Raw genomic sequence first — 11,924 nt, forward strand, 5'->3', positions numbered from 1 at the left:
CCTTATCCCCTTCATGTAGCTACGCCCCTGCTTGGGCCAGATCCGTGCTCTTTGGCAAGAGCACGGATGTGGATGCTCTTAACCAACAAAGTCCTAAAATCTTGTGCCGATCAAGAAGAAGTGTGTCATCTTAGTCGGGACAAAGGGAGTAGTATTTTTTAGTGATTTAGTTTTTGATAAAAATAAAATAAAAAATTTGTCTAATTGTGGTATTGTTTTATCTGATGAGCTTGTCTATTATTTTTTTATTAAATATTTTATTTGTTAGTTAATGATAAGGGTATAACCCAAGATTCTATTTTTAATAAATGAGATTGGTCTTGAAGTATAAATTGAGGCTAATTTTCTATACTTTATTATAAATTGTAGTGTATAATTTAAAACGGCCTAAGTAGACCCGAGTCTTCGTAAATTTTAGTTAATGTTTGTAAGGAAAGCTCACAAAATAATCAAAAGTAGATTAAATCACATCTTTTTATATAAAACTATTTTAAAAGATTAAAATTGGTGCACGAGTACCGCAAGCGAATTAATAACTTAAAAGCACTAGCACTGGACGAATAGAAATTTCACCAGAATGAAGTAAAAGTTAAAAAAAATAATGATCATGAGAGCACTATAGTGTGGAAAATATTTATGGGTCAAAAATGGCAGCCCCTCATATACAAAATTGATTCTATAAGAATGGAAGATTAGGGAATCCTAAACAAACACACAACAATAACAATTCCTTGTTAACAAACATGACATTCCTTTCTTTTAGGATTACCATCTTTTGCATTTTATGCATCACTAGACTGCCCATATTTGCATCTGAGGTACCAAATAAAAACACCTTAGAAACCTACATTGTTCATGTTGAGGCACCTGATGCAAACCTTATGTCTCATTCCCAGTCCGAAGATCTAGAGAGCTGGTACCGCTCTTTTCTCCCGGCTACCACAGCTAGCACGAGTGAGGACGAAGCGCGTCTAGTTTACTCATACTGCCACGTGTTAAAGGGGTTCGCTGCTAGGCTTTCACCCGACCAAGTAAAGGACATGGAGAAGAAGAAAGGATTCATCTTGGCACGGCCTCAGAAGCCCATGTCTCTGCATACAACACACTCTCCCAACTTCTTGGGGTTGAACCAGAACACAGGCTTCTGGAAACACTCCAATTATGGTAAAGGTGTGATTATTGGAGTCTTGGACACCGGAGTACTGCCTGAACATCCGTCCTTTAGCGACAAGGGGATGCCTCCGCCACCAGCTAGGTGGAAGGGGAAGTGCCAATTCAACCACACAACGTGCAACAACAAAATCATTGGAGCAAGATACTTCAGTGCAGAGTACCTAAGCCCACTCGATGATGACGGCCATGGCACGCACACTGCCAGCACTGCTGCTGGGAATTTCATTGCAGGCGCGAATGTTTTTGGCAGCGCCAATGGCACTGCTGCGGGCGTTGCACCACATGCTCATCTAGCCATCTACAAAGTATGCTGCGGTGAAGGTGATATCCTTGCCGGCATGGACGCAGCTGTTGAAGACGGTGTCGATGTGCTATCACTTTCTCTAGGCCTGGACACGATGAACTTCCGCACAGACGCTATTGCTATTGGTGCATTTAGCGCGATCCAGAAGGGCATCTTCGTTAGCTGCTCTGCTGGAAATGATGGCCCATTTTCCGGCTTTGTTGGAAACGGTGCACCTTGGATTCTCACGGTTGGAGCAAGCACTATAGACAGAAAATTGGGAGCAAGAGCAGTGTTGGGAAACAAGCAACAATTGGATGGCCAATCAGCTTTTCAACCAAGGAATTTTCCGAAAAAGCTCTTCCCTCTTGTTTATGCAGGGATGCTCAACGCTTCCGACGAAAGCGCACCTTACTGCTACAACGAATCACTGAGCCAGAGCAACATCCGAGGGAAGATAGTGGTGTGTGAGCTAGGCGGGTTGAGAATCCAAAAGGGCGTAGTAGTGAAGAGCGGGGGTGGTGTCGGAATGATTCTGTTGAACTACGAGGAATATGGAAACGTCACTTCAGCCGACGTGCACGTCCTTCCAACCACACACCTCAGCTATGCAGACGGGTTGAGGATCAAAGCGTACATAAATTCAACAAGAAATCCAACCGCAGCAATTTCTTTCCAGGGCACACTGATAGGCGATGATCACAACGCACCTGTGGTTGCTGCATTTTCCTCCAGGGGACCTAACTATCCAAGCCCTGGAATCTTGAAACCCGACATTTTAGGCCCTGGAGTCGATATTCTTGCAGCATGGCCCACCTCTCTTGAAAACAAACACAACACAAAATCCACCTTCAACATAATTTCAGGTACCTCAATGTCGGCCCCACACCTGAGCGGCGTGGCGGCCCTGCTCAAAAGCGCGCATCCTGATTGGTCGCCCGCTGCAATCAAGTCCGCCATCATGACAACTGCAGACGTCGTGAACCTCGCTCATAACCCAATTGAGGACGAGAAGTCCCTCCCGGCTGACGTGTTTGCCACGGGGGCAGGCCAAGTGAATCCATCAAGAGCTAACGATCCGGGGCTCGTCTACGACATCAACCCCAAAGACTACATCTCTTACCTTTGCGGTTTGAACTACACGAACCGCCAGGTAGGCATTTTTCTACAGAGGAGGGTGAATTGCTCAGTGGAATCGAGCATAGCGGAAGCACAGCTAAATTATCCTTCGTTTGCAATCAATTTCTATGGCAAATCACCTTCCCAGGTTTACACGAGGACTGTGACTAACGTCGGCGAGGCAGACTCATCTTACCGCGTTGTGATATCGCCACCACGCGGCGTTGATGTACAAGTTGAGCCTACCACACTCAAGTTCTCGAAGATAAACCAGAAATTGAAGTACGAGGTCAAGTTCAAACTACTCGCATCTGCTCCGAATACTACATTCGTGCAAGGATTCTTGAAATGGACTTCTCAAAACCACTCTGTTCGGAGCCCTATTGCTATCTCCCTAAAAGAGCTTGACTAGTGTGGAAATGGAATGTAGCAGCTTCATATTATGTTATGCTAAGAATCCTAATAAAAAGCAGATAGTAATTTTCTGACGTGAACAAGTTGGCTCAAATAAAATTTTGAATGAAAGAAAATCAAAGTTTTTTTTATCAAGAACTCAATTAATTCACTAAAAAGTAGGTTGCACTACAATTTATTGTGACCAATTACAACTATAAACGGTTTGTTAAATAGGGGTTTCTATTATAGTTACTTTATTTTGTAATTGTAATTATGTATGATGATGGGGAACTCTATTAAATTAATCTCCCATTAAAAATAAAGATGATTGAGAAATAGTGACTCACGCAGTATAACCATGTTTCCGTCATTACCTTATTCTTTTCTCTTATAACCATATTTCTCTTATGATTTACTTCCCTTATTACCATATATCTCTTTTTTCCCCCTTATTGTGATTTATTTCTAGTGTTAGATTTGACCTTATTTACATGCTTTGTAATAGGATACCCACGTATTATAAATATGAAGATTTGGTCGCCTCTCATGTCATCAAATCTGCCGTTTTCGCTCTCAACTTTGCGCCAAATTTTTTTTTGACAAATTGTGATTTTATTCTCAGCGTACAAAGCATAATACTCCATCATTCTTCATCCAAACAATTTTCCCTTTTTTCCGAATGTTGCTTCTCTGATCTCTCAATTTCTAGTTTCCCTCTTTTTAAAAATATTTCTTTATCCGACAATAGCTCTGTTTTTATGCAATGAAATTTTTCTCAATCTGATAAGTTACTATTATGATATTTTTTCATTCTTGCTCCATAATTAATTTCTCTGAATTTGAATTATTAATAAATTATGGAAGTTTTCGATTCTTGCTCAATAATTTCTCTGATTCTAGTTTCTCAGCAACCATGGCAAAAATGGTACTCCTCCGTCCAAGATAAGCAAATCTATTCTTTCAGTGACATCACACTATAAGTGAGTGATTAACCTTTAGCAAAAAAAATTGTCTATTGCATTCTCCACCTATTTTTTTCACTCTTCTTCGCTCCTCAACTTTTTTCTCTTTTATGTTTTACTCTCTCCTCTTTAATTATTTAATAGTGTTTCACGATGGAGAAAGTAAAATTTTAGAGACTCAAAAAAGAGGACGGCGAGTATAACAACGCAAAGAGCACAAGAAGAATAAGAAGTAGACGGTGCCAAGTAAGTGTAATTCAAAATTATCAGATGATTTTATTCATTTGATAGGAGAAATTGATGGTAAATTTATGTAGAGATGAAAGAGATGGACAAAGAATAACGGAACTGTCGATTGAAAAGAGAAGAAAAGATATCGAGAAAAAGGAGAAAATAAGAAAGAAAAAAAAATAAGTGACGTGGCATGAAGGTATCTTAAAAATAAGACTGAACTAGAAAACAAAATAAAACGATCGAAATTCCGACCAAAAAATTAGATAAAAATGATCTCTGGACTATAGGGTTATCTCATAAATGGTCTCTGAACTTTAAAAATATCACTACCAATCCCTAGACTAAGGTTAATATAAAAAACGGTCTTTTTGTACTGTTTCGAGGCGAAAATGCCCTTTTGAGGGGTTTTGGGAGGTTTAGGCAATTTGGTATTTTTACACTTTTAACATTTTAAAACTGATATTAATTCAGTTTCGTACTAAATTTGATATTATTTCAAAATTATCATTCTTCTTCTCTTTTGTCATCTTTCACTTTGTTTCATTATTGCAATGTTAGATTTAATTTTACAAAATTAAATTTTAAATTTCAATTTTTAAATATCAATAAAAAATTTTAATTATAAAAACTATTAAATAACAAATATTAATAGCATAATCAATATTTGATAGTGTCTAATATTTAATCAATAAGATATGACGCCGCTTTAGTTTTAATCAATATTTAATAGTTTTAATCATAAATAGATCATATAACACGATTTATTCTGAAATAAATATGTATCTAATGTAAGACTAATATAATTTTCGTATATTAATTTGAAAACAATCAAAATTACTAGAAAATTTCAACAAAAATACTCCTATATAAAAATTTTAGTCAACTTCATAATAATCTATCACAAGCAATTATAACAACCGAACGGATGCTAAATAGAATATCTCTTATTTTTCCATCATGATTAATATTATTTTTTGGTACTTCTTCAATTCAGCTGAATATTATATTAAATAACAAAAATTAATATTTTTAATCAATATTTATAGTGTCTATGAATTAATAGTTTTAATTAAAAAAATTTATTGATATTTAAAAATCAAAATTTAAAATTTAATTTTATAAATTAAATCTAATATTGATATAAAGAAACAAAGTGAAGGATGACAAAAGCGAATGATAATTTTGAAGTAATATCAGATTTAGTACATAACTGAAATAATATCAGATTTAAAATGTTAGAAGTGTAAAAAGACCAAATTGCCCAACCCCCCAAACCCCCTCAAAAGGGCATTTTCGTCTCAAAACAGTACAAAAGGACCGTTTTTTATATGAACCCTTAGTTCAGGGACTGCTGGTGATATTTTTAAAGTCCAGGGACCATTTATGAGATAACCCCATAGTCCATGGACCATTTTTGTAGTTCACTCTAAAAATAATGAATATGTGTTACTCCCTCCGTCCCACTTTAGGAGTCCCGGTTTACCATTTTTTGGTGTTATACTTTAGGAGTCCCGGTTTGAATTTTCTATAAATGGTATTAGGCCCCACATTACACTAACCTTTCACATTTTACTATAAAACTAATATAAAAAAGTAGGACCCACATTTCATTAACTTTTTTTACCAACTTTCCTTTATATTTCTTAAAACACGTGCCGAGCTCAACCGGGACTCTAAAGTGGGACCGGGGGATTATTATTTTGCAAAATCCTAATTCTCTCGGCCTACACGGTTTCTCATTGATTGTTTTGACTTTTGATTATGACAAATATTAGTGTGGTGAGATAAATAGAATTGTGATTTGTTTGATTAGAAACATGGAGGTTGAAATTCACTAGGAATGGAATTACATTAGTTGGGAATGTGTTTAGACGTGGCTCCTTTGCAAAGGTGAAAATTGCAGAACATGTACGTACGAGGCATAATGTGGCTGTGAAAATCATTTATGGTATGTAGATGGAGATCTGGGAATGAAGAAAAAGGTAAAAATATTTATATACATATATATGTTTGCATTGGGTATACATGAGTAATATATTTTGTTTTTTTTCTAAAAGTGAGTCATTATGCAATTAGATGAGAAATAACATTAGGCAAATTATGTATGAATTTACATGTGATCCAAGTCTGCAAGTTTAGAGACTACATTGAGATTATCCACATGTTTTTCTTTTGTTGTCTCTATATTACTTTATACACATGAATCACATGTGGATGTACACACAATTTATCAAATGTTATTTTTCGTCTCATTGCATAACAATTTACTCACTTTTTGCAACAAAAAACAAAGTTTTTTCTTAATGCAAACATATGTATGTCTATATATAAATATTTAATCATTTCTTCCTTCATAGAGTCTTATCTCCAAACTATTAATTATTTTAACAGCTACATTATTTTGCATCCGAATATATTTTGCAATTTCAACTTTGTAAATGAGTCACCACCCATTCCCACCTATATACTTTCTCCCAAGTGAATTTTCAGCGTCCATGTTTCTAATAAACCATTACAATTCAATTAATCTCACAAAACTAGTACAATAACGCAGAACAGAAACATAACGAGGAATAATTTCTACGAATTAAAAAGTTAAACCCTAAATGCAAAAAAGGAAACACAAAGTAGAAAAAGAAAAATTATAAAATGGAAAAATATAAAAAAAAATTTATCGATTGGAGATTGTCTATCTAATTTTGGACTCCTAATTAGACTTTCCTTCCTTGCTGATTTGTCTTTTTATCATAGTATTTCTCCTAATGAATAAGTAATTAATGAGAAAATGTATTACCGATAAGCCTAGAGAATTAGAAAATCCCGTAAGATTTTACTCCCTCCGTTCCACAGTAACAGAAGCGTTTCGTTTTGAGCACTCATTTTGAAAAAATAATAATAAATAATTAGAGTGGAGAAAAAAGTAAAGTAAGAGAGAGAATATTGTAGATAAGACTCTTCACTACATTATTCTCTCTCTTACTTTTACTCTTTCTCCACTTTAACTATTTATTATTATTTTTTTCAAAACGAGAGTTCAAAACGAAACGCCTCTATTACTGTGGAACGGAGGGAGTATTTTATTTGAGAGGAGAGAGATAGTATGATTTAGCAAAATAATACACATATTTTGTAAGGATTGTGATCAATTGAGATTTTTTAGGGTAATTGAGAAATGAGATGCAATATCAGCCACTCATTTTTATTAAATGAGTGGTCCAGATTTTACCACACAAAAAATATTTTTAGATTAATTTATTTTGAAAGGGCAGAATGGTAATTGCAGGGGCTTATTCATGATCCTTCCGTCAAAACTCTCACTCTGAACAGCATGAATCGTCTTCCACCGCCGTTGACTTCAGATCCTGTGCGCGAGCTCTGGTCGTCTTCCACGGCGGATGTGTCGGAGCGCATCGCCGGCATCGGTGTGAAGGAGCATGTATCCAGAATTTGATGCTATTCGACAGAGAGAGCTATTTGATGCTTTGCGAGCGACGTGATTCGATTGCTGGTCCAGAATTTGCTAGAAGCCTCGATTACTAGGTTTAATTACTTCTTAGTCTAATTCGCTTGCAATTCTTCCTCGGTAAAACTTGCTGTTGCTGATTTTATGAATTTTAATTAAGGTGAAATTTTACTGATTTCTGTAAAATAGAGGCATTTTGATACATCTCTGTTTTTTTTTTTTTGCCTTGTAGTGCTTGTTGTGATGACTGTAGACTAAGTAGTTGTTTTTCCTTGATCATGATTTGATGAGTTGCTATTAACTTGTGTTTTTGCTATCAATATTTATATGAGATTTTTGCTTCTGTTGCAACCATATTACCATATTTTTGCAGTAGATGATTCAATTGTATTGGATGTGAACTCATTTGAGAGATTGATTTTCCAATATTTGCTTTTGTTATATGATTTGAACTTTTTGCAAGCTTAATTGTTGATTTGTTTATGGAATTGGAAGTATTATCAGGAATTGGATGTCAACAAAACTTGGATTTGGGTTGCAGAATTTACCCCAATAGAAGATGCCTCAACTTGTACAGATAATCAAGAAGAGGGATGAGCATTTGGCACAGGATAGCGATGAAATTGAGCTTGATATTGAGACTCTTGATACAGAGACGCTGTGGGAACTTGATCGGTTTGTGACCAATTGGAAGAAGATGGTGAGCAAGACAAAGCGGCAAGCGTTGAAGATGAACAACAATCCAGCTGCTGGAGTTTCTATTCCCTTCAATCCTGTTACTGATGCTGATGTGGTAAGTTTAATTTGCATCAAGATTTTTGTCTTTTCTGTGGTGTCTTCATTGTTTATTCATGTTGTTGGTAATGTTGTGTAGGGCGCATTGAGCGACAAGAATGATGATTGTGGCAAGATGATGAAAGAAAATGATGAAGAAGATGTAGATATTGATGACGATATGCCAGCAGCGAGCTTCCCTGCTGTGGAGATTGAGATTGAGAGAGAAGGTGTTGTTGGGCAGGAGAATGATGGTAGAGGCAATGCCAGCAGTAGCTCAAGCAGTTCTGGCAGCTCAAGTAGCGATTCGTCATCCTCGAGTGGTATTGATACTGATTCTTCTTGCGTTTCTACATTGTGTTGGGGGTGAAAGTATGGAAAATGGAAACAGAAACATATGTTCATTCGTTTGGGCTTGATTTTTACAGATTCTGATTCAGGGAGTTCCTTTGGTAGTGAGTCCGACGCAGATGATTGACCAATTTGATGATTGAACTTTTATTTGATGATTGAATTGGATGTCTGGCAGTTTTGTTGCTTTTTCTTGCCTGTTAACTGTGATATCTCAACTTTGTTTTAGTTCAATTGATATTTTGGCTATTGATATGTGAATTATAAGTGTTATTTTTTAGTTGTTGACATTCGATATTCTCGGTATTGATATGTCAATTGTAAGTGTTATTTTTTAGTTGTTGACATTTTAATACGAGTTGTTGACATTCGATATTTTTGGTATTGATATGTCAATTATAAGTGTTATTTGTTAGTTGTTGACATTTTAATACGAGTTGTTGACATTCGATATTCTCGATATTGATATGTGAATTATAAGTGTTATTTGTTAGTTGTTGACATTTTAATACGAGTTGTTGACATTCGATATTCTTATCAATATTAATTATTTTTTAGAAATGAGATGAGATGCAATCTCAATTGAGAAATGAGATTATTTAGGCTAATTGAGATTATTTAGCTAATTAAGAAATGAGATGCAATATCAGCCACTCATTTTTATTAAATGAGTGGTCCAGATTTTACCACACAACAAATATTTTTAGATTAATTTATTATGAAAGGGTAGAATGGTAATTATATGTTTTAATTAGGTTTTCAGCTTGTGTTTGGGGATTGGGGATTCATCTTCACCACCGTCTTCAATCCTGAGCAAGTGTAGTAGTATCGATGAGGTTTCCACAGATAAGAAAAGAAGCACAAAAATGGCCACCGCGTCTCGGGCGAGCTCTACGCCGCCGCGCTCGCCAGGATGGACGACCTCGAGGGGATCTCGCGCGGCCACTACGAGCGCCGCCCGATCTAGATTCAGATCCAGACCTATGACGATGCGGAGACGGGGATCGTGGAGGCGGAGGCGTACTACGCACACAGGAGCTACGTGGAGGCGAAGCAGCGGAGGAGCGGCGGCGGAGGAGGAGAGAGGGAGGAGGAGGCGTATAACTGCTAACAGGATCCCTTGCCCGCCGCGCTCCGATTCACCCCTACTCTCGCTGCTGCTCCGCCATCACCCATTGTAGTCGCTGATTTGCAATTCTACCAATTCGTGTTGGCTTCGATTCAGCTTTGAGGGCAATGTAGCAGATCTGTTGTTGTATTGGGGATTCTGTTTTGATTTGAGTGTTGTTTGTTAATTGTGATTAATTTGTAGGTTAATACTTAATCATTGTTGTTTGTGTTCGGGTTTGAGTGTGCAAAATCTGTTGTATTATGATTCTTAAATTAAATTAATTCATATTTGTCGTTTTTGTGTCGTCTCTAATTTCCTAATTTTTTTTTCTTCCACAAATTTCTGTTTCATTTTTATTGTTGTTGGATGATTTATCAAGTATGAAAGGAACGGAAAATACGTAAAGAATTCTGCTTTTGAGGCAAATGTTACGTGTCTCTCTCTTTTATTTCTCCAAATTAAAGCATGAAATATTTTGCACTCTAGTTGTTTGGTAATATTTCTCATTTGAAAATTAGTTGCTAAGATTTAGTTATCTCACTTTTTTAATATCAACTATGCATGTCAACTACCTATATAATCTATGTCAACTACATATACAATTAATGTCAACTACACACATATAATGTCAACTACACAGATATAATGTTAACTATGTGTACAATCCATGTCAACTACATATACAATTCATATCAACTACACACATATAATGTCAACTACATATACAATTCGTGTCAACTATACACATATAATGTCAACTATAAGTTGTTAACATTTGATGCAGGCTATTGACATTTGATGTGCAAGCTATTGATGATAATACCCCTAGTTGACATAAACTACACGCTGTTGACATCGCACGAAAATTATGAATGAGTGGCTGCATCAAATGTCAACAACTTATAGTTGACATTATATGTGTATAGTTGGCATGATTATGCCAACTAGGGGTATTATCGTCATTTCATTTCTAAAATGGCGGAATATCGAATGTCAACAACTCGTATTAAAATGTCAACAATTAAAAAATAACACTTATAATCCACATATCAATAGCCAAAATATCAAATGTCAACAATTCGTATTAAAATATCAACAACTAAAAAATAACAGTTATAATTCATATATCAATAGCCACAATATCAAATGTCAACAACTTATAGCAAAATGTCAACATCTTGTCAACAACTTATATATTGTGTCAACAACTAAAACAATTCTTGTAATTAAAAAATAACTACTATTTTATGGCTCTGCACATCATCATCGTCATCATCAATATTGAGAGTGCTGCTTTTCACTCTATTCCTTACAAGATCAAGATGTTTTCCACTCTCTCTCTCACTCTTTCTCTCAAATAGATCAATATGTTTCTTTCAAGAACCAAGAAGCTATGGAAATCTTAGCTCAAGAGGCAAACATAGAGAGAGATTAGCTATGGTAAGATATCAAGACCAATAAAAAATCAGCAGAATTAAGTAAGACATCAACTCCATCAAGAACAATTTCAGCTAAAGAATAAGAAAAACAATCCACCAAAAAAATCCCTCATTGAAAAGAAAGGAAACATTCACACGCATAAACGCACACACCTTCTGAATCAATTCATCAAACACCTGGAGAATCCTATCGAGCTCCACCACCTCCGCTGCCCCCTTGCGCTGCTGGTGGCTCCGGAACGGCACCAACGCTCTCTTCACCTACTGCAGTATGGAGAAGAGCTCCGGCGGCACGCCCTGCGGTGGCTGCTGCTGCTTGATCCACCACGGCGACAACTCCTCCCTCGAAGCCTTCCTCCTCTCCAACGGCTTCACCGTCCCCCCTTAGCTCGATCCCCTTAAATTCGCCATAGAAATCCTCACCGACCTCCAACCACTGGAACAACTGGAGCAGTAGCCGGAAAAATCAATTGAATCCATCTCTCCTCCTCCAATTGAACACAAAATCAGATCTGGAATCTCGAGAATCCACGAAATCACACTCCTATCCTTCCGATTCTGGAAAATGATTTACAGAATTGCTCGTCACCAACACATTGCAAGCCATAGGAGTCGGAAT

General features: G+C 36.5%; 1 protein-coding gene and 1 pseudogene across 1 annotated transcript; both read left to right on the forward strand.

Annotated features, from left to right (window-relative positions):
- The first annotated feature begins 701 nt into the window (after positions 1–701).
- Positions 702–3,063, forward strand: LOC148924271 (subtilisin-like protease pseudogene; annotated as a pseudogene).
- A 5,126-nt stretch (positions 3,064–8,189) lies between these two features.
- Positions 8,190–8,882, forward strand: LOC125189934 (transcription factor GTE7-like). Its single transcript, XM_089059037.1, has 3 exons — positions 8,190–8,423; positions 8,505–8,727; positions 8,833–8,882. Exons 1-3 carry the CDS (start codon positions 8,190–8,192, stop codon positions 8,880–8,882), a joined length of 507 nt encoding a protein of 168 aa, XP_088915163.1.
- The last annotated feature ends 3,042 nt before the right edge of the window (positions 8,883–11,924 follow it).

This window comes from Salvia hispanica, chromosome 5 (genome assembly GCF_029641045.1).
Source record: "Salvia hispanica isolate PSC_SH4W2 chromosome 5, Shi_PSC_v1, whole genome shotgun sequence".
NCBI lineage: Eukaryota > Viridiplantae > Streptophyta > Magnoliopsida > Lamiales > Lamiaceae > Salvia > Salvia hispanica.

Bases quoted from the DNA above. Each gene is read 5' to 3' on its own strand.
- LOC125189934 (XM_089059037.1), top strand. From the start codon at position 8,190: ATGCCTCAACTTGTACAGATAATCAAGAAGAGGGATGAGCATTTGGCA. The intron at 8,424-8,504 runs GTAAGTTTAATT...AATGTTGTGTAG, and splicing joins CTGTTACTGATGCTGATGTG to GGCGCATTGAGCGACAAGAA. The intron at 8,728-8,832 runs GTATTGATACTG...TGATTTTTACAG, and splicing joins CGATTCGTCATCCTCGAGTG to ATTCTGATTCAGGGAGTTCC.